Source organism: Nerophis ophidion, linkage group LG19 (genome assembly GCF_033978795.1).
Source record: "Nerophis ophidion isolate RoL-2023_Sa linkage group LG19, RoL_Noph_v1.0, whole genome shotgun sequence".
In the NCBI taxonomy this organism is placed as follows: Eukaryota; Metazoa; Chordata; class Actinopteri; order Syngnathiformes; family Syngnathidae; genus Nerophis; species Nerophis ophidion.
Genome location: NC_084629.1, coordinates 37,577,324 through 37,600,793, shown reverse-complemented (window position 1 = coordinate 37,600,793; position 23,470 = coordinate 37,577,324). Strand labels below are relative to the sequence as shown.

The 23,470-nt window shown below is 35.1% G+C and overlaps 1 protein-coding gene across 4 annotated transcripts in view; it reads right to left on the bottom strand.

The window, feature by feature from the left end:
• Nucleotides 1-2,171: 2,171 nt before the first annotated feature.
• tank (TRAF family member-associated NFKB activator) overlaps nt 2,172-23,470 on the bottom strand; it is a 106,337-nt gene continuing 85,038 nt past the window's right edge. For 2 of the 4 annotated variants that reach the window (XM_061879933.1, XM_061879930.1), the window contains exon 8: nt 2,172-2,494. In XM_061879933.1, coding sequence (XP_061735917.1) covers nt 2,436-2,494 — 59 coding nt within the window. In that variant the 3' untranslated portion in view covers nt 2,172-2,435. Of the gene's footprint in view, nt 2,495-9,316; nt 9,686-15,881; nt 16,001-16,070; nt 16,124-23,470 lie in introns of all 4 variants that reach the window. The other 2 variants (XM_061879934.1, XM_061879931.1) reach the window with 2 other exon arrangements.

The following is a 23,470-nucleotide window of genomic DNA, read 5'->3' as shown; positions in this document are numbered from 1 at the left end:
ACATCAAATAATGATGTCAATAAGACAAATTGTACTTTAAAATAGATACAAAACATATCAAATAATGCAAATTGTCCTTAAAATCTATAAAAACATCAAATAATGACGTCAATAAGGCAAATTTGTATTTTAAAATATATAAAAACAGATCAAATAAGGCAATTTGTAATTTAAAATATATAAAAATATCAAATAATGATGTCAATAAGAAAAATTGCTCTTTAAAATCTATAAAAACATCAAATAATGATGTCAATAAGACAAATTGTTCTTTAAAATAGATACAAAACATATCAAATAATGCAAAATGTACTTAAAATCTATAAAAACATCAAATAATGATGTCAATAAGGCAAATTGTAGTTTAAAATATATAAAAACAAATCCAATAAGGCAAAGTGTACTAAAAATATATAAAACAATCAAATAATGATGTCAATAAGACAAATTGTTCTTTAAAATATATAAAAATATCAAATAATGATGTCAATAAGACAATTTGTACTTTAAAATACATAAAAACAGATCAAATAAGGCAATTTTTAATTTTAAATATATAAAACATCAAATAATGATGTCAATAAGACAAATTGTACTTCAAAATAGATACAAAACATATCAAATAATGCAAAATGTACTAAAAATCTATAAAAACATCAAATAATGATGTCAATAAGGCAAATTGTAGTTTAAAATATATAAAAACAAATCAAATAAGGCAAAGTGTACTAAAAATATATAAAACAATCAAATAATGATGTCAATAAGACAAATTGTTCTTTAAAATATATAAAAATATCAAGTAATGATGTCAATAGGCAAATTTTAGTTTAAAATACATAAAAACAGATCCAATAAGGCAATTTGTAATTTAAAATATATAAAAATATCAAATAATGATGTCAATAAGAAAAATTGTACTTTCAAATAGATACAAAACATATCAAATAATGCAAAATGTACTTAAAATCTATAAAAACATCAAATAAGGATGTCAATAGGGCAAATTTTAGTTTAAAATATATAAAAACAGATCAAATAAGGCAATTTGTAATTTAAAATATATAGAAATATCAAATAATGATGTCAATAAGAAAAATTGTTCTTTAAAATATATAAAAATATCAAATAATGATGTCAATAGGCACATTTTAGTTTAAAATATATAAAAACAGATCAAATAAGGCAATTTGTAATTTAAAATATATAAAACATCAAATAATGATGTCAATAAGACAAATTGTACTTTAAAATAGATACAAAACATTAAAATAATGTCAATAAGACAAATTGTACTTTAAAATAGATACAAAACATATCAAATAATGCAAAATGTACTTAAAATATATAAAAACATCAAGTAAGGATGTCAATAAGGCAAATTGTTCTTTAAAATATATAAAAATATCAAAAAATATCAAATAATGATGTCAATAGGCAAATGTTAGTTTGAAATATATAAAAACAGATCAAATATGGCAATTTGTAGTTTAAAATATATAAAACATCAAATAATGATGTCAATAAGGCAAATTGTACTTTAAAATATATAAAACATTAAAATAATGTCAATAAGACAAATTGTACTTTAAAATATATGAAAATATCAAATAATGATGTCAATAAGACAAATTGTACTTTAAAATAGATACAAAACATATCAAATAATGCAAAATGTCCTTAAAATCTATAAAAACATCAAATAATGATGTCAATAAGGCAAATTGTAGTTTAAAATATATAAAAACAGATCAAATAAGGCAATTTGTAATTTAAAATATATAAAAATATCAAATAATGATGTCAATAAGAAAAATTGCTCTTTAAAATCTATAAAAACATCAAATAATGATGTCAATAAGACAAATTGTACTTTAAAATAGATACAAAACATATCAAATAATGCAAAATGTCCTTAAAATCTATAAAAACATCAAATAATGATGTCAATAAGGCAAATTTGTATTTTAAAATATATAAAAACAGATCAAATAAGGCAATTTGTAATTTAAAATATATAAAAATATCAAATAATGATGTCAATAAGAAAAATTGCTCTTTAAAATCTATAAAAACATCAAATAATGATGTCAATAAGGCAAATTGTACTTTAAAATAGATCCAAAACAAATAATGATTCCACTTAAGTCCACCTGGCAAGAAAAGTGATGTTTGCAAGAGTAAATGTTGACTTTATTTCCTCATGAAGCGTGGCAGTAAAGTGTCTGAGATGATTGTACCGTCCATGGCCGGGTCCCCTGCAGTCAACACACTGGGGGCCACACTCCCAGTCTGGGGGCCCTCACTGCTGCTGCTCCTCCTCAGGGGAGAAGTGGGAGTAGAGGTGGCTGTTCATGTGCTCCTGTGGAACCTCCGCCTGGCAGAAGGCACACCTGTCTGGCACGCTGCTGATGCTGCCGCCGGGCCCCGCCCCCTCAGCGCACATCTGGGGGGCCAACCTCTGGGGGACCAACATCTGGGGGACCCACAGAGACTGAAGCAGAGGAAACAACATTTCAGTCCTTGTTTCCACTAAAAGTGTTTAAAAACTTCTTGGGGGTGATCATTACACCACCTTGTCTTGGGGGCCACATCTCCAGCAAGCTAAGGGCCTTCTCTCTTCATTATTATTATTATTATTATTATTATTAGGGCCCCGAGCAGCGCAGCAGGGCCCATTTCAAGTTGCCTTTCTGAGGCCCTTATATGCATGTAAAGTCCCCATCTTGTGCAGGGGCCTCTGGGAACGTGAAACTTTTTACATTTTTGGGATACCCAAAATGACTTTTCTAAATTGGCTCTCTAGCACCACCTTTCAAACTTTCAATTGGCTCTCTAGCACCACCTTTAAAACTCTAAATTGGCTCTCTAGCACCACCTTTCAAACTTTAAATTGGCTCTCTAACACCACCTTTAAAACTCTAAATTGGCTCTCTAGCACCACCTTTCAAACTTTAAATTGGCTCTCTAGCACCACATTTCAAACTTTCAATTGGATCTCTAGCACCACCTTTCAAACTTTAAATTGGCTCTCTAACACCACCTTTAAAACTCTAAATTGGCTCTCTAGCACCACCTTTCAAACTTTAAATTGGCTCTCTAACACCACCTTTAAAACTCGAAATTGGCTCTCTAGCACCACCTTTCAAACTTTCAATTGGCTCTCTAGCACCACCTTTCAAACTTTCAATTGACTTTCTAGCACCATGTTTTAAACTTTATATTGGCTCTCTAACACCACCTTTAAAACTCTAAATTGGCTCTCTAGCACCACCTTTCAAACTTTAAATTGGCTCTCTAACACCACCTTTAAAACTCGAAATTGGCTCTCTAGCACCACCTTTCAAACTTTCAATTGGCTCTCTAGCACCACCTTTCAAACTTTCAATTGACTTTCTAGCACCATGTTTTAAACTTTATATTGGCTCTCTAGCACCACCTTTCAAACTTTCAATTGGCTCACAAGCACCACCTTTCAAACTTTCAATTGGATCTCTAACACCACCTTTAAAACTCTAAATTGGCTCTCTAGCACAACCTTTCAAACTTTCAATTGGCTCTCTAACACCAGCTTTAAAACTTTACATTGGCTCTCTAGCACCGCCTTTCAATTGGCTCTCTAGCACCACCCTTTAAAGTCTAAATTGGCTCGCTAGCACCACCTTTCAAAATTTCAATTGGATCTTTAGCACCACCTTTAAAATTCTAAATTGGCTCTCTAGCACCACCTTTCAAACTTTCAATTGGCTCACGAGCACCACCTTTAAAACTTTATATTGGCTCTCTAGCACCACCTTTCAAACTTTCAATTGGCTCTCTAGCACCACCTTTAACACTTTACATTGGATCTCTATCACCATCCTTTAAAACTTTCAGTTGGATCTCTAGCACCACCTTTCAAACTTTAAATTGGCTCTCTAACACCACCTTTAAAATTCTAAATTGGCTCTATAGCACCACCTTTCAAACTTTCAATTGGCTCTCTAGCACCACCTTTCACACTTTAAATTGGCTCTCTAGCACCACCTTTCACACTTTCAATTGGCTCTCTAGCACCACTTTTCAATTCCCTCTCTAGCACCACCTTTTAAAGTCTAAATTGGCTCTCTAGCGCCACCTTTCAAACTTTCAATGGGCTCTCTAGCGCCACCTTTCAAACTTTCAATTGACTTTCTAGCACCATGTTTTAAACTTTATATTGGCTCTCTAGCACCACCTTTCAAACTTTCAATTGTCTCTGTAGCGCCACCTTTCAAACTTTCAATTGGCTCTCTAGTGCCACCTTTCAAACTTTAAATTGGCTCTCTAGCGCCACCTCTCACACTTTCAATTGGCTCTCTAGCACCACCTTTCAAACTTTCAATTGACTTTCTAGCACCATGTTTTAAACTTTATATTGGCTCTCTAGCACCACCTTTCAAACTTTCAATTGGGTCTCTAGCACCACCTTTAACACTTTAAATTGGCTCTCTAACACCACCTTTAAAACTCTAAATTGTCTCTCTAGCACCACCTTTCAAACTTTCAATTGGCTCTGCAGGGCCACCTTTAAAACTTTACATTGGCTCTCTAGCACCACCTTTAAAACGTTTAATTGGATCTCTAGCACCACCTTTCAATTGGCTCTCTAGCACCACCTTTTAAAGTCTGAATTGGCTCTCTAGCACCACCTTTCAAACTTTCAATTGGCTCTCTAGCGCCACCTTTCAAACTTTAAATTGGCTCCCTAGCGCCACCTTTCAAACTTTAAATTGGCTCTCTAGCACCACCTTTCACACTTTCAATTGGCTCTCTAGCACCACTTTTCAATTCCCTCTCTAGCACCACCTTTTAAAGTCTAAATTGGCTCTCTAGCGCCACCTTTCAAACTTTCAATTGACTTTCTAGCACCACGTTTTAAACTTTATATTGGCGCTCTAGCACCACCTTTCAAACTTTCAATTGTCTCTGTAGCGCCACCTTTCAAACTTTCAATTGGCTCTCTAGCGCCACCTTTCAAACTTTAAATTGGCTCTCTAGCACCACCTTTCAAACATTTAATTGACTTTCTAGCACCAAGTTTTAAACTTTCGATTGGCTCTCCAGCACCACCTTTAAAACTTTCAATTGGATCTCTAACACCACCTTTAAAACTCTAAATTGGCTCTCTAGCACAACCTTTCAAACTTTCAATTGGCTCTGCAGCGCCACCTTTAAAACTTTACATTGGCTCTCTAGCACCACCTTTTAAAGTCTAAATTGGCTCTCTAGTGCCACCTTTCAAACTTTCAATTGGCTCTGCAGCGCTACCTTTTAAACTTTACATTGGCTCTCTAGCACCACCTTTAAATCTTTCAATTGGATCTGTAGCACCACCTTTCAATTGGCTCTCTAGCACCACCTTTTAAAGTCTGAATTGGCTCTCTAGCACCACCTTTCAAACTTTCAATTGGCTCTCTAGCGCCACCTTTCAAACTTTAAATTGGCTCCCTAGCGCCACCTTTCAAACTTTAAATTGGCTCTCTAGCACCACCTTTCACACTTTCAATTGGCTCTCTAGCACCACTTTTCAATTCCCTCTCTAGCACCACCTTTTAAAGTCTAAATTGGCTCTCTAGCGCCACCTTTCAAACTTTCAATTGACTTTCTAGCACCACGTTTTAAACTTTATATTGGCGCTCTAGCACCACCTTTCAAACTTTCAATTGTCTCTGTAGCGCCACCTTTCAAACTTTCAATTGGCTCTCTAGCGCCACCTTTCAAACTTTAAATTGGCTCTCTAGCACCACCTTTCAAACTTTTAATTGACTTTCTAGCACCAAGTTTTAAACTTTCGATTGGCTCTCCAGCACCACCTTTAAAACTTTCAATTGGATCTCTAACACCACCTTTAAAACTCTAAATTGGCTCTCTAGCACAACCTTTCAAACTTTCAATTGGCTCTGCAGCGCCACCTTTAAAACTTTACATTGGCTCTCTAGCACCACCTTTTAAAGTCTAAATTGGCTCTCTAGTGCCACCTTTCAAACTTTCAATTGGCTCTGCAGCGCTACCTTTTAAACTTTACATTGGCTCTCTAGCACCACCTTTAAATCTTTCAATTGGATCTGTAGCACCACCTTTCAATTGGCTCTCTAGCACCACCTTTAAAACTTTACATTGGCTCTCTAGCACCACCTTTAAGTCTTTCAATTGGATCTGTAGCACCACCTTTCAATTGGCTCTCTAGCGCCATCTTTTAAAGTCTAAATTGGCTCTATAGCACCACCTTTCAAACTTTCAATTGGCTCTCTAGCACCACCTTTCACACTTTCAATTGGCTCTCTAGCGCCACCTTTTAAAGTCTAAATTGCCTCTCTAGCACCACCTTTCAAAATTTCAATTGGATCTCTAGCACCACCTTTTGAACTCTAATTGGCTCTCTAACACCACCTTTAAAACTTTCAATCGGCTCTCTAGCACAAACCTTCAAAACTTTCAATTGGCTCTCTAGCACCACCTTTCAAACTTTCAATTGGCTATGCAGCCACCTTTCAAACTTTACATTTGCTCTCTAGCACCACCTTTTAAAGTCTAAATAGGCTGTCTAGCACCACCTTTAAAATTTTCAATTGGATTTCTAGCACCACCTTTTAAACTCTAAATTGGCTCTCTAGCACCACCTTTCAAACTTTCAATTGGCTCTCTAGCGCCACCTTTTAAACTTTCAATTGGCTCTCTTGCACCACCTTTCAAACTTTCAATTGGCTCTCTAGCACCACCTTTTAAAGTCTAAATTGGCTCTCTAGCACCACCTTTCAAACTTTCAATTGGCTCTCTAGCACCACCTTTCAAACTTTCAATTGGCTCTCTAGCGCCACCTTTTAAACTTTAAATTGGCTCTCTTGCACCACCTTTCAAACTTTCAATTGGCTCTCTAGCACCACCTTTGAAAGTCTAAATTGGCTCTCTAGCACCACCTTTCAAACTTTCAATTGGCTCTCTAGCGCCACCTTTCAAACTTTCAATTGGCTCTCTAGCACCACCTTTCAGATGGATGTCTAGCACCATCTTTCAAACTTTAATTTGGCTCTCTGGCACCAACTTTCAATTACGAAAAAATATCCCCTCCCACCAGTTTCACGGATGGTTTACATAAAAAATGTGTAAGTGAGGACCTTAAACAGAGCCTTGAGGAACACCACCCTTGTAACTAGTAGTGACTCCTCCCCTCCTCCACTCTTCCACACCTCCACACCTTCAGTCTTCCACACCTCCACTCTTCCACACCAATCTTCCACACCTATACTCTTCCACCACTCCACCCTTCCACACCTCCACACCTCTGCTCCTCCACACCTCCACTCCTCCACTCTTCCACACCTCCACACCAATCTTCCACACCTATACTCTTCCACACCTCCACTCTTCCACACCTCTACTCCTCCACACCTCCACTCTTCAACACCTCCACACCTCTACTATCCACCCATCCACTCTTCCACACCTCTACTTCTCCACTCTTCCACACCTCTACTCCTCCACTCTTCCACACCTCCACACTTCCACACCTCTACTCCTCCACACCTCTACTCCTCCACTCTTCCACACCTCTACTCTTCCACACCTCCACACCTCTACTCCTCCACACCTCCACTCTTCCACTCTTCCACACCTCCACACCAATCTTCCACACCTATACTCTTCCACACCTCCACTCTTCCACACCTCTACTCCTCCACACCTCCACTCTTCAACACCTCCACACCTCTACTATCCACCCATCCACTCTTCCACACCTCTACTTCTCCACTCTTCCACACCTCTACTCCTCCACTCTTCCACACCTCCACACTTCCACACCTCTACTCCTCCACACCTCCACACCTCTACTCCTCCACTCTTCCACACCTCTACTCTTCCACACCTCCACACCTCTACTCCTCCACACCTCCACTCTTCAACACCTCTACTCTCCACCCCTCCACTCTTCCACACCTCCACTCTTCCACTCCTCCACACCTCCACTCTTCAACACCTCCACACCTCTACTCTCCACACCTCCACTCCTCCACACCTTTACTCCTCCACTCTTCCACACCTCCAGTCTTCCACACCTCTACTCCTCCACTCTTCCACTCTTCCACACCTCTACTCCTCCACTCTTCCACACCTCCACTCCGCCACTCTTCCACACCTCTACTCCTCCACACCTCCACTCCTCCACTCTTCCACACCTCCACACCAATCTTCCACACCTATACTCTTCCACCACTCCACTCTTCCACATCTCCACCCTTCCACACCTCTACTCCTCCACTCTTCCACACCTCCACTCAGCCACTCTTCCACACCTCTACTCCTCCACTCTTCCACACCTCCACTCAGCCACTCTTCCACACCTCTACTCCTCCACACCTCCACTCCTCCACTCTTCCACACCTCCACACCAATCTTCCACACCTATACTCTTCCACACCTCCACTCTTCCACACCTCCACTCTTCAACACCTCCACACCTCTACTCCCCCACCCCTCCACTCTTCCACACCTCTACTCCTCCACTCTTCCACACCTCTACTCCTCCACTCCTCTACTCCTCCACACCTCCACACCAATCTTCCACACCTATACTCTTCCAGCACTCCACTCTTCCACCCCTCCACTCTTCCACACCTCTACTCCTCCACTCTTCCACACCTCCACTCAGCCACTCTTCCACACCTCTACTCAGCCACTCTTCCACACCTCTACTCCTCCACTCTTCCACACCTCCACACCAATCTTCCACACCTATACTCTTCCACACCTCCACTCTTCCACACCTCCACTCTTCAACACCTCCACACCTCTACTCCCCCACCCCTCCACTCTTCCACACCTCTACTCCTCCACTCTTCCACACCTCCAGTCTTCCACACCTCTACTCCTCCACTCCTCTACTCCTCCACTCTTCCACACCTCCACACCAATCTTCCACACCTATACTCTTCCAGCACTCCACTCTTCCACCCCTCCACTCTTCCACACCTCTACTCCTCCACTCCTCTACTCCTCCACTCTTCCACACCTCCACACCAATCTTCCACACCTATACTCTTCCACCACTCCACTCTTCCACACCTCCACCCCTCCACTCTTCCACACCTCTACTCCTCCACTCTTCCACACCTCTACTCCTCCACAACTCCACTCTTTCACACCTCTACTCCTCCACAACTCCACTCTTTCACACCTCTACTCCTCCACCCCTCCACTCTTCCACACCTCTACTCCTCCACACCTCCACTCTTTCACACCTCTACTCCTCCACCCCTCCACTCTTCCACTCATCCTCTCGACCCTTTGCTTCTCTCACCTGCTGGGGTCCTCGCACATCCTCCGGGGAGTAGGAGCGGCACACGACGTGGGAGGGGAACGGCGGGAAGACAAAAGGCACGGCGGGCAGTTCCGTGGGCGCCGCCTCTGCCTCGCCGCCGGGGGCCCGGCTCTCGCCGGGACACGGGTGTCTCTGGGGGGCGCTGTTCAGGAAGTCGTACTCGCTGTCCGCCGAGGGCGGGAACTTCACGCTGAGGTTGGTGAGAGAGTCCACAAAGTCCTTGTCGTCGGGGCTGGCGCCGCGCGATGCCAGGGAGGGAGGTGACACAGGTGGTTCTTTGACCGCCGTGCGGTCCGTGCACTGGATGGGCATGGAGAACTGCTGATCTGTGGACCACACACACATTTGCTGTGCATGGACATGATGATCACTTCTACATAACAACATGCCATTTACAGTATAATGTACAGGTGGTGCACTATCTAATGTACATTTAAATGGATGATAATCACTTCTATTCAAGAATATGTCATATATAGTGTACAGGTGGTGCACTTCTTAATATACATTTAAATATATAGTGATCACTTCTATACAAGAATATGTCATATATAGTGTACAGGTGGTGCACTTCTTAATATACATTTAAATATATAGTGATCACTTCTATACAAGAATATTTCATATATAGTGTACAGGTGGTGCACTTCTTAATATACATTTAAATATATAGTGATCACTTCTATACAAGAATATGTCATATATAGTATACAGGTGGTGCACTATCTAATGTACATTTAAATGTATGATAATCACTTCTATACAAGAATATGTCATATATAGTGTACAGGTGGTGCACTTCTTAATATACATTTAAATATATAGTGATCACTTCTATACAAGAATATGTCATATATAGTGTACAGGTGGTGCAAGATCTAATGTACAGTTAAATATATGATAATCACTTCTATACAAGAATATGTCATATATAGTGTACAGGTGGTGCAAGATCTAATGTACATTTAAATATATGATAATCACTTCTATACAAGAATATGTCATATATAGTGTACAGGTGGTGCACTATCTAATGTACATTTAAATATATGGTGATCACTTATATACAAGAATATGTCATATATAGTGTAAAGGTGGTGCACTATCTAATGTACATTTAAATATATGGTGATCACTTATATACAAGAATATGTCATATATAGTGTACAGGTGGTGCACCTCTTAATATACATTTAAATATATGGTGATCACTTCTATACAAGAATGTCATATATAGTGTACAGGTGGCGCAAGATCTAATGTACAGTTAAATATATGATAATCACTTCTATACAAGAATATGTCATATATAGTGTACAGGTGGTGCAAGATCTAATGTACATTTAAATATATGATAATCACTTCTTTACAAGAATATGTCATATATAGTGTACAGGTGGTGCACTATCTAATGTACATTTAAATATATGGTGATCACTTATATACAAGAATATGTCATATATAGTGTAAAGGTGGTGCACTATCTAATGTACATTTAAATATATGGTGATCACTTATATACAAGAATATGTCATATATAGTGTACAGGTGGTGCACCTCTTAATATACATTTAAATATATGGTGATCACTTCTATACAAGAATGTCATATATAGTGTACAGGTGGCGCAAGATCTAATGTACAGTTAAATATATGATAATCACTTCTATTCAAGAATATGTCATATGTAGTATACAGGTGGTGCACTTTTTAATATACAATTAAATATATGGTGATCATTTTTATACAAGAATATGTCATATATAGTGTACAGGTGGTGCACCATGTAATATGCATTTAAATATATGGTGATCACTAATATACAATAATATGTCATATATAGTGTACAGGTGGTGCACCTCTTAATATACATTTAAATATATGGTGATCACTTCTATAAAAGAATATGTCATATATAGTGTACAGGTGGTGCACCATTTAATATGCATTTAAATATTTGTTGATCACTTATATACAAGAATATGCCATATATAGTGTACAGGTGGTGCACCTCTTAATATGCATTATATATATGGTGATCACTAATATACAAGAATATGTCATGTATAGTGTACAGGTGGTGCACCATTTAATATGCATTTAAATATATGTTGATCACTTATATACAAGAATATGTCATATATAGTGTACAGGTGGTGCACCTCTTAATATACATTTAAATATATGGTGATCACTAATATACAAGAATATGTCATATATAGTGTACAGGTGGTGCATTTCTTAATATACATTTAAATATATGGTGATCACTTCTATAAAGGAATATGTCATATATAGTGTACAGGTGGTGCACCATTTAATATGCATAGTGTACAGGTGGTGCATTTCTTAATATACATTTAAATATATGGTGATCACTTCTATACAAGAATATGTCATATATAGTGTACAGGTGGTGCACTTCTTAATATACATTTAAATATATAGTGATCACTTCTATTCAAGAATATGTCATATATAGTGTACAGGTGGTGCACCTCTTAATATACATTTAAATATATGGTGATCACTTCTATACAATATTACATGTTATTTTGAATGTTAATAGATACAACATACTGTATTTACTTACAGCATGATCTAGATATGTAAATACAACATGTTATCATGAATGTTACTAGATACTACATATATACTTACAGCATGGTCAAAATATGTAAATATTACATGTTATTATGATTGTTACTTGATACTACATATATAGTTACAGCATGATCAAAATATGTAAATATGACATTTTATTATGTTTGTTACTACACTACATACTGTATATATTTATAGAATGATCAAACTATGTAAATATTACATGTTATTTTGAATGTTAATAGATACCACATACTGTATTTACTTACAGCATGATCTAAATATGTAAATACGACATGTTTTTATGAGTGTTACTAGATACTACATATATACTTACAGCATGGTCAAAATATGTAAATATGACATGTTATTATGAATGTTACTAGATACCACATATATACTTACAGCATGATCAAAATATATCAATATTACATGTTATTATGATTATTACTACACTACATACTGTATATATTAACAGAATGATCAAACTATGTAAATATTACATGTTATTTTGAATGTTAATAGATACCACATACTGTATTTACTTACAGCATGATCTAAATATGTAAATAAGACATGTTTTTATGAATGTTACTACATTACATACTGTATATGCTTACAGCGTGATCAAAATATGTAAATATTACATGTTATTATGAATGTTACTAGATACTACATATATACTTACAGCATGGTCAAAATATGCAAATATTACATGTTATTATGATTGTTAATACACTACATACTGTATATATTTACAGAATGATCAAACTATGTAAATATTACATGTTATTTTGAATGTTAATAGATACCACATACTGTATTTACTTACAGCATTATCTAAATATGTAAATACGACATGTTTTTACGAATGCTACTACATTACATACTGTATATGCTTACAGCATGATCCAAATGTGTAAATATAACATGTTATTATGAATGTTACTAGATACCACATATATACTTACAGCATGATCAAAATATGTAAACGTGACAGGTTATTATGATTGTTACTACACTACAAACTGTATATATTTACAGAATGATCAAACTATGTAAATATTACATGTTATTTTGAATGTAAATAGATACCACATACTGTATTTACTTACAGCATGATCTAAATATGTAAATACGACATGTTTTTATGAATGTTACTACATTACATATATACTTACAGCATGATCAAAATATGTAAATATGACATGTTATTATGATTGTTACTACACTACAAACTGTATATATTTACAGAATGATCAAACTATGTAAATATCATATGTTATTTTGAATGTTAATAGATACCACATACTGTATTTACTTACAGCATTATCTAAATATGTAAATATGACATGTTATTATGATTGTTACTACACTACAAACTGTATATATTTACAGAATGATCAAACTATGTAAATATTACATGTTATTTTGAATGTAAATAGATACCACATACTGTATTTACTTACAGCATGATCTAAATATGTAAATACGACATGTTTTTATGAATGTTACTACATTACATATATACTTACAGCATGATCAAAATATGTAAATATGACATGTTATTATGATTGTTACTACACTACAAACTGTATATATTTACAGAATGATCAAACTATGTAAATATCATGTTATTTTGAATGTTAATAGATACCACATACTGTATTTACTTACAGCATTATCTAAATATGTAAATATGACATGTTTTTACGAATGTTACTACATTACATACTGTATATGCTTACAGCATGATCAAAATATGTAAATATTACATGTTATTATGATTGTTACTAGATACTACATATATACTTATAGCATGATCAAAATATGTAAATATTACATGTTATTATGATTGTTACTAGATACTACATATATTCTTATAGCATGATCCAAATATTGAAATATGACATGTTATTATGATTGTTACTATATACCACATATATACTTACAGCATGATCAAAATATGTAAATATGACATGTTATTATAATTGTTACTACACAACATACTGTATATATTTACAGAATGATCAAACTATGTAAATATTACATGTTATTTTGAATGTAAATAGATACCACATACTGTATTTACTTACAGCATTATCTCAATATGTAAATACGACATGTTTTTACGAATGTTACTACATTACATACTGTATATGCTTACAGCATGATCAAAATATGTAAATATGACATGTTATTATGAATGTTACTAGATACTACATATATACTTACAGCATGATCAAAATATGTAAATATGACATGTTATTATGATTGTTACTACACTACATACTGTATATATTTACAGAATGATCAAACTATGTAAATATTACATTTTATTTTGAATGTTAATAGATACCACATACTGTATTTACTTAGAGCATGATCTAAATATGTAAATACGACACGTTATTATGAATGTTACTAGATACTACATATATACTTACAGGATGGTCAAAATATGTAAATATTACATGTTATTATGAATGTTACTAGATACTACATATATACTTAAAGCATGATCAAAATATGTAAATATTACATGTTATTATGAATGTTACTATATTACATTAATACTTACAGCATGATCAAAATATATAAATATTACATGTTATTATGATTGTTACTATATTACATTAATACTTACAGCATGATCAAAATATGTAAAAATGACATGTTATTATGATTATTACTACATACTGTATATATTAACAGAATGATCAAATTATGTAAATATTACATGTTATTTTGAATGTCAATAGATACCACATACTGTATTTACTTACAGCATGATCTATATATGTAAATAAGACATGTTTTTATGAATGTTACTACATTACATACTGTATATGCTTACAGCGTGATCAAAATATGTAAATATTACATGTTATTATGAATGTTACTAGATATTACATATATACTTACAGCATGGTCAAAATATGTAAATATTACATGTTATTATGATTGTTACTAGATACTACATATATACTTATAGCATGATCAAAATATGTAAATATGACATGTTATTATGATTGTTACTATACTACATACTGTATATATTTACAGAATGATCAAACTATGTAAATATTACATGTTATTTTGAATGTTAATAGATACCACATACTGTATTTACTTACAGCATGATCTAAATATGTAAATACGACATGTTATTATGAATGTTACTAGATACTACATATATACTTACAGCATGATCAAAATATGTAAATATGACATGTTATTATAATTGTTACTATACTACATACTGTATATATTTACAGAATGATCAAACTATGTAAATATTACATGTTATTTTGAATGTTAATAGATACCACATACTGTATTTACTTACAGTATGATCTAAATATGTAAATACGACATGTTGTTATGAATATTAATACATTACATACTGTATATGCTTATAGCATGATCAAAATATGTAAATATTACATGTTATTATCATTGTTACTAGATACTACATATATACTTACAGCATGGTCAAAATATGTAAATATTACATGTTATTATGATTGTTACTAGATACTACATATATACTTATAGCATGATCAAAATATGTAAATATGACATGTTATTATGATTATTAATACACTACATACTGTATATATTTACAGAATGATCAAACTATATAAATATTACATGTTATTTTGAATGTTAATAGATACCACATACTGTATTTACTTATAGCATGATCTAAATATGGAAATACTACATGTTTTTATGAATGTTACTACATTACATACTGTATATGCTTACAGCATGATCAAAATATGTAAATATTACATGTTATTATGAATGTTACTAGATACTACATATATACTTACTGCATGATCAAAATATGTAAATATGACATGTTATTGGAATGTTAATAGATACTACACACTTTTGAAATATTTGCTGTCTTGTATTCTATATTCTTTAGTACCGTTTGCAATTTCAAGTCCTCCGCAGAATCTCTTGAGTTGATCTTTCTGCCGCCGAGATAGGGAGCGGATCTGCCGGAAGGTTCCATGGATGGCCTCCAGGGCCCCCAGCATGTCCTGACTGACACAGCAGGGACGGGTGAGAAAGAAAGGCGGAGGCGTGTGTCCGTGTTACGAGAGGAAGGACGTACTAGTCGCCGCCGCCGTGGACAGGCCTGGCAGGAGTGACAGCAGCCGTGTTGTCCTAGAGGAACACCGAGCAAAAGACATAAATCACTCGGCGTCGGAGGGAAGGTTACGGAACAAGAACCACATTGGAAAATAACCAAAATTATTATACAAGTTGTTTTTGCTTGTAATGAGCAAAAATTGTCTTGGGCATAGTTCTTGAAATAAGTCACTGTGTGAACGCTCCGAAACATTCACACCAAAAATAATATGTTATTATTCTTGCAGATTTCCCAGAATTCCAGGTTTTCCGGGAAATGTTTCCCATTCAAAATGAATTGGCCATTTTTCAAGCTTCCACCATTTCCATATTCAAACTCATCCTGGATATTCAAACTGTCATTTTTCCAAGTTCCAAAAAATTCCAGGAATTCCCAACATTACTTTTTTTTTTTCCAACGCATTTTTCACCCTTTTTTCTGGCGAGTACTACTTCCATATTTTGCTCCTTTTCAAACCACTTCAAACGTTCCAATTCCAAACTGTTCAGCTTATTCGGGAATCGCAGACAATTTTTTAAAATTCCCAGATTATCAGGAATGTTGCCCATTCATTGGCCATTCATCAAACTTGCACCTTTTTCTAAATTTTTCAACCCATTCAAAACATTGCACCTTCAACATATTCCACTCATCCTGGACATTCAAACTGTCATTTATCAAAGTTCAAAAAAATTCCACGAATTCCCAGAATTACCTTTTTTTTCCAAACGCAATTTTCACCCTTTTTTCTGTCAACTACTCTTTCCATATTTTTCAACCCACTTTAACCGTTAAAATTCCAAACTGTTCAGCCTATTCGGGAATCGCAGAAAATTTAAAAAATGTCCAGATTTCCAAGAATTCCAGGAAATTTTTCCCATTCAAAATTAATTGGCCATTTTTCAAGCTTTCACCATTTCCACATTTTTCAACCCATTCCACCTTCAACATATTCAAATCATCCTGGACAATCCAACTATTATTTTTCCAAGTTCAAAAAAATTCCAGGAATTCCCAATAGTACCTTTTTTTTCCCAACGCATTTTTAACCCTTTTTTCTGGCGACTACTCCTTCCATATTTTTCAACCCACTTCAACCGTTCCAATTGCCAAATTTTTAGCTTTTTCGGGAATCGCAGAAAATTCAAAAAATTCCCAGATTTCCGGGAAATGTTTCCCTTTCAAAATGATTTGGCCCTTCATCAAACTTGCACCTTTTTCAACCCATTCAAACCATTCCACTTTCAACTATTCCACTCATCCTGGACATTCAAACTGTCATTTTTCCAAGTCCAAAATATTACAGGAATTCCCAGAATTACCTTTTTTTCCAAACGCAATTTTCACCCTTTTTTCTGGCAACTACTCTTTCCATATTTTTCCACCCACTTTAACCGTTCGAATTCCAAACTGTTCAGCCTATTCGGGAATCGCGGAAAATTTTAAAAAATTCCAGATTTCCAAGAATTCCAGGAAATTTTTCCCATTCAAAATGAATTGGCCATTTTTCAAACTTTCATCATTTCCACATTTTTCAACCCATTCTACCTTCAACATATTCAAATCATCCTGGACAATCCAACTATTATTTTTCCAAGTTCCAAAAAATTCCAGGAATTCCCAACATTACTTTTTTTCCCAACGCATTTTTCACCCTTTTTTCTGGCGACTACTACTTCCATATTTTGCTCCTTTTCAAACCACTTCAACCGTTCCAATTCCAAACTGTTCAACTTATTCGGGAATCGCAGACAATTTTTAAAATTCCCAGATTATCAGGAATGTTGCCCATTCATTGGCCATTCATCAAACTTGCACCTTTTTCAACCCATTCACACCATTCCACCTTCAACATATTCCACTCATCCTGGACATTCAAAGTGTCATTTATCAAAGTTAAAAAAAATTCCACGAATTCCCAGAATTACCTTTTTTTCCAAACGCAATTTTCACCCTTTTTTCTGGCAACTACTCTTTCCATATTTTTCAACCCACTTTAACTGTTCGAATTCCAAACTGTTCAGCCTATTTGGGAATCGCAGAAAATGTTAAACATTTCCAGATTTCCAAGAATTCCAGGAAATTTTTCCCATTCAAAATGAATTGGCCATTTTTCAAGCTTTCACCATTTCCACATTTTTCAACCCATTCACACAATTCCACCTTCAACATATTCAAATCATCCTGGACAATCCAACTATTATTTTTCCAAGTTCATAAAAATTCCAGGAATTCCCAATATTACCTTTTTTTCCCAACGCATTTTTAACCCTTTTTTCTGGCGACTACTCCTTCCTTATTTTTTAACCCTCTTCAACCGTTCCAATTCCCAAATTTTTAGCTTATTTGGGAATCGCAGAAAATTCTAAAAATTCCCAGATTTCCGGGAAATGTTTCCCATTCAAAATGAATTGGCCATTCGTCAAACTTGCACCTTTTTCAACCCATTCAAACCATTCCACCTCCAACATATTCCACTCATCCTGGATATTCGAACTGTCATTTTTCCAAGTCCAAAAAAATTCCAGGAATTCCCAGAATTACCTTTTTTTTAAATTAATTTTTCACCCATTTTTCTGGCGACGAATCCTTCCGTATTTTTCAACCCACTTTAACCATTCCAATTCCAAACTGTTCAGCCTTTTCGTGAATCTCGTAAAATTCAGAAAATTCCCAGATTTCCAAGAATTACAAGTTTTGGGGGAAATATTTTCCATTGAAAATGAATTGGCCATTTTTAAAGCTTCCAATATTTCCACATTTTTCAACCCATTCAAACCATTGCACCTTCAGCATATTCCAGCATCATCAAGAGATTCAAACTATTATTTTTCTAAGTTCAAAAAATTTCCAGGAAATTCCCAAGATTACCTTTTTTTCCAAACGCAATTTTTACGCATTTTTCTGGCAACTACTCCTTCCATATTTTTCAACCCACTTCAACCGTTCCAATTCCAAACCGTTCAGCCTAATCCGGAATCGTGTAAAAAATCAAAAAAATTCCCAGATTTCCAAGAATTTCAGGTTTTCCGGGACATTTTTCCCATTCAAAATGAATTGGCCATTCTTCAAACTTGCACCTTTTACTCATTTTTCAACCCATTCAAACCATTCCACCTTCAACATATTCCACTCATCCTGGACATTCAAACTGTCATTTTCCCAAGTCCCAAAAAATTCCAGGGATTCCCAAAATTACCTTTTTTTCAAATGCGTTTTTCACCCATTTTTCTGGCAACGAATCCTTCTGTATTTTTCAACCCACTTTAACCATTCCAATTCCAAACTGTTCAGCCTTTTCGGGAATCTCGTAAAATTCAGAAAATTCCCAGATTTCCAAGAATTACAAGTTTTGGGGGAAATATTTTCCATTGAAAATGAATTGGCCATTTTTAAAGCTTCCAATATTTCCACATTTTTCAACCCATTCAAACCATTGCACCTTCAGCATATTCCAGCATCATCAAGAGATTCAAACTATTATTTTTCTAAGTTCAAAAAATTTCCAGGAAATTCCCAAGATTACCTTTTTTTCCAAACGCAATTTTTACGCATTTTTCTGGCAACTACTCCTTCCATATTTTTCAACCCACTTCAACCGTTCCAATTCCAAACCGTTCAGCCTAATCCGGAATCGTGTAAAAAATCAAAAAAATTCCCAGATTTCCAAGAATTTCAGGTTTTCCGGGACATTTTTCCCATTCAAAATGAATTGGCCATTCTTCAAACTTGCACCTTTTACTCATTTTTCAACCCATTCACACCATTCCACCTCCAACATATTCAACTCATCCTGGGCATTCAAACTGTCATTTTTCCAAATCCAAAAAAATTCCAGGAATTCCGAAAATTACCTTTTTTTTCAAATGCATTGTTCACCCATTTTTATGGCAACGACTCCTTCCGTATTTTTCAATCCACTTTAACCATTCCAATTTCAAACTGTTCAGGCTTTTCAGGAATCGCGGAATATTCGAAAAAAATCCCAGATTTCTCGGAAATGTTTCCCATTCAAAATTAATTGGCCATTCGTCAAACTTGCACCTTTTACTCATTTTTCATACCATTCCACCTTCAACATATTCCACTCATCCTGGACATTCAAACTATTATTTTTCTAAGTTCAAAAAAATTCCAGGAATACCCCAAAATTACCTTTTTTTCCAGACGCAATTTTTATCACTTTTTTCTGGCAACTTCTCCTTCCATATTTTTCATTCCACTTCAACCGTTCCAATTCCAAACTGTTCAGCCTATTTGGGAATCGCGGAAAATTAAAAAAAATCCCGGAATTTCAAGAATTCCAGGTTTTCCGGGAAATTTTCCCATTCAAAATGAATTGGCCATTCTTCAAACTTGCACCTTTTACGCATTTTTCAACCGATTCAAACTATTCTACCTTCAACATATTCCCCTCATCCTGGTCATTCAAACTATTATTTTTCTAAGTTAAAAAAAATTCCAGGAATTCCCAGAATTACCTTTTCTTCAAATGCATTTTTCACCCTTCTTCTTGTCGACTACTACTTTCCTATTTTTCAACCCACTTCAACCGTTCCACCATCACATCATTTCTCTTAATCAGGACAAAAAACAAAGTTGTTTTTTTAAACTGTAAAAATTCCTGGTTTCCCGAAAATCCATGAATTCTGTAATACCATTTCTCAATCAAAAATGTTACTACTTAAAAATTTCTCGACCAATATTAAAAATTCCAACATCAACCCTTTAGACTCATTCAGAAGATTCAAGTCTTTTAACGTAATCCCAAAAATTCCCACTTTTGACGAAATTCCCAAATTTCTGTGAATTTCCCATAGAAAAAAAGGGTAATTTTTCAAAGTTCCACCGCTCCCACATTTTTTATCCGTTTCAAAACGGTCCAACTTCAAACTGTTCAGCCTGTTCCAGAATCACGGAAAATTCCAAAAATTCCTAGAATTCCAGGTTTTCCGGAACATTTTTCCCCTTAAAAATGAATTGGCCATTTTTCAAGCTTCCACCGTTTCCACATTTTTCAAACGATTCAAACCATTCCACCTTCAACATATTCCACTCATCCTGGACATTCAAACTATCATTTTTCCAAGTTAAAAAAAATTCCAGGAAATTCCCAGAATTCCCATTTTTTCAAACACATTTTTCACCCTTTTTTCTCTTGACTACTCGTTCTACGTTTCCCAAATCAATTTGACAATTCCAAAGTCAAAACATTCCTCTTACGAGAACTGGAAAAAATTCCCAGTTTTCCCGAAACTCCTTAACGCCATTTCTCAATTAAAAATGTTACTACTTCAAAATTTCTCGACCAATATTAAAAATTCCAACATCAACCCTTTAGACCCATTCAGAAGATTCAAGTTTTTTAACGTTATCCCAAAAATGTCCACTTTTCCCAAAATTCCCAAATTTCTGTGAAATTCCCATTGAAAGAAAGGGTAATTTTTCAAAGTTCCACCGCTCCCACATTTTTTATCCGTTTCAAAACGTTCCAACTTCAAACTGTTCAGCCTGTTCCGGAATGACGGAAAATTCCAAAAATTCCTAGAATTCCAGGTTTTCCGGAACATTTTTACCCTTAAAAATGAATTGGCCATTTTTCAAGCTTGCACCGTTTCCACATTTTTCAACCGATTCAAACCATTCCACCTTCAACATATTCCACTCATCCTGAACCTTCAAATTATTATTTTTCCAAGTTCAAAAACATTCCAGGAAATTCCCAGAATTCCCGTTTTTTCAAACACATTTTTCACCCTTTATTCTGTCGACCCCTCGTTCTACATTTTCCAAATCAATTTGACAATTCCACAGTCAAAACATTCCTCTTATGAGAACTGAAAAAATTCCCAATTTTCCCGAAACTCCTTAACGCCATTTCTCAATTAAAAATGTTACTACTTCAAAATTTCTCGACCAATTTGAAAAATTCCAACATCAACCCTTTAGACCCATTCAGAAGATTCAAGTTTTTTAACGTTATCCCAAAAATTCACACTTTTGACGAAATTCCTATTGAAAAATAGGGTAATTTTTCAAAGTTCCACCGCTCCCACATTTTTTATCCGTTTCAAAACGTTCCAACTTCAAACTGTTCAGCCTGTTCCGGAATCACGGAAAATTAAAAAAATTCCTAGAATTCCAGGTTTTCCGGAACATTTTCCCCTTAAATATGAATTGGCCATTTTTCAAGCTAGCACCGTTTCCACATTTTTCAAACGATTCAAACCATTCCACCTTCAACATATTCCACTCATCCTGGACATTCAAACTATTATTTTTCCAAGTTAAAAAAAAATCCAGGAAATTCCCAGAATTCCCGTTTTTTCAAACACATTTTTCACCCTTTTTTCTGTCGACTACTCGTTCTACAATTCCCAAATCAATTTGACGATTCCACAGTCAAAACATTCCTCTTACGAGAACTGGAAAAAATTCCCAGTTTTCCCGAAACTCCTTAACGCCATTTCTCAATTAAAAATGTTACTACTTCAAAATTTCTCGACCAATATTAAAAATTCCAACATCAACCCTTTAGACCCATTCAGAAGATTCAAGTTTTTTAACGTTATCCCAAAAATTCCCACTTTTCCCGAAATTCCCAAATTTCTGTGAAATTCCCATTGAAAAAAAGGGTAATTTTTCAAAGTTCCACCGCTCCCACATTTTTTATCCGTTTCAAAACGGTCCAACTTTAAACTGTTCGGCCTGTTCCGGAATCGCGGAAAATTAAAAAAAATCCTAGAATTCCAGGTTTTCTGGAACATTTTTCCCCTTAAAAATGAATTGGCCATTTTTCAAGCTTGCACCGTTTCCACATTTTTCAACCGATTCAAACCATTCCACCTTCAACATATTCCACTCATCCTGGTCATTCAAACTATTATTTTTCTAAGTTAAAAACAATTCCAAGAATTCCCAGAATAACGTTTTCTTCAAATGCATTTTTCACCCTTCATTCTGTCAACTACTACTTTCCTACTTTTTAACCCAATTCAACCGTTCCACCATCACATAATTTCCATTAATCAGGACAAAAAACAAAGTTGTTTTTTTAAACTAAAAATTCCTGGTTTCCCAAATATCCAGGAATTCTGTAATACATTTTCTCAATCGAAAATGTTACTACTTCAAAATTTTTCGACCAATATTAACAATTCCAACATCAACCCTTTAGACCCATTCAGAAGATTCAAGTTTTTTAACGTTATCCCAAAAATTTCCACTTTTCCCGAAATTCCCAAATTTCTGTGAAATTCCCATTGAAAAGAAAGGGTAATTTTTCAAAGTTCCACCGCTCCCACATTTTTTATCCGTTTCAAAACGTTCCAACTTCAAACTGTTCAGCCTGTTCCGGAATCACGGAAAATTAAAAAAATTCC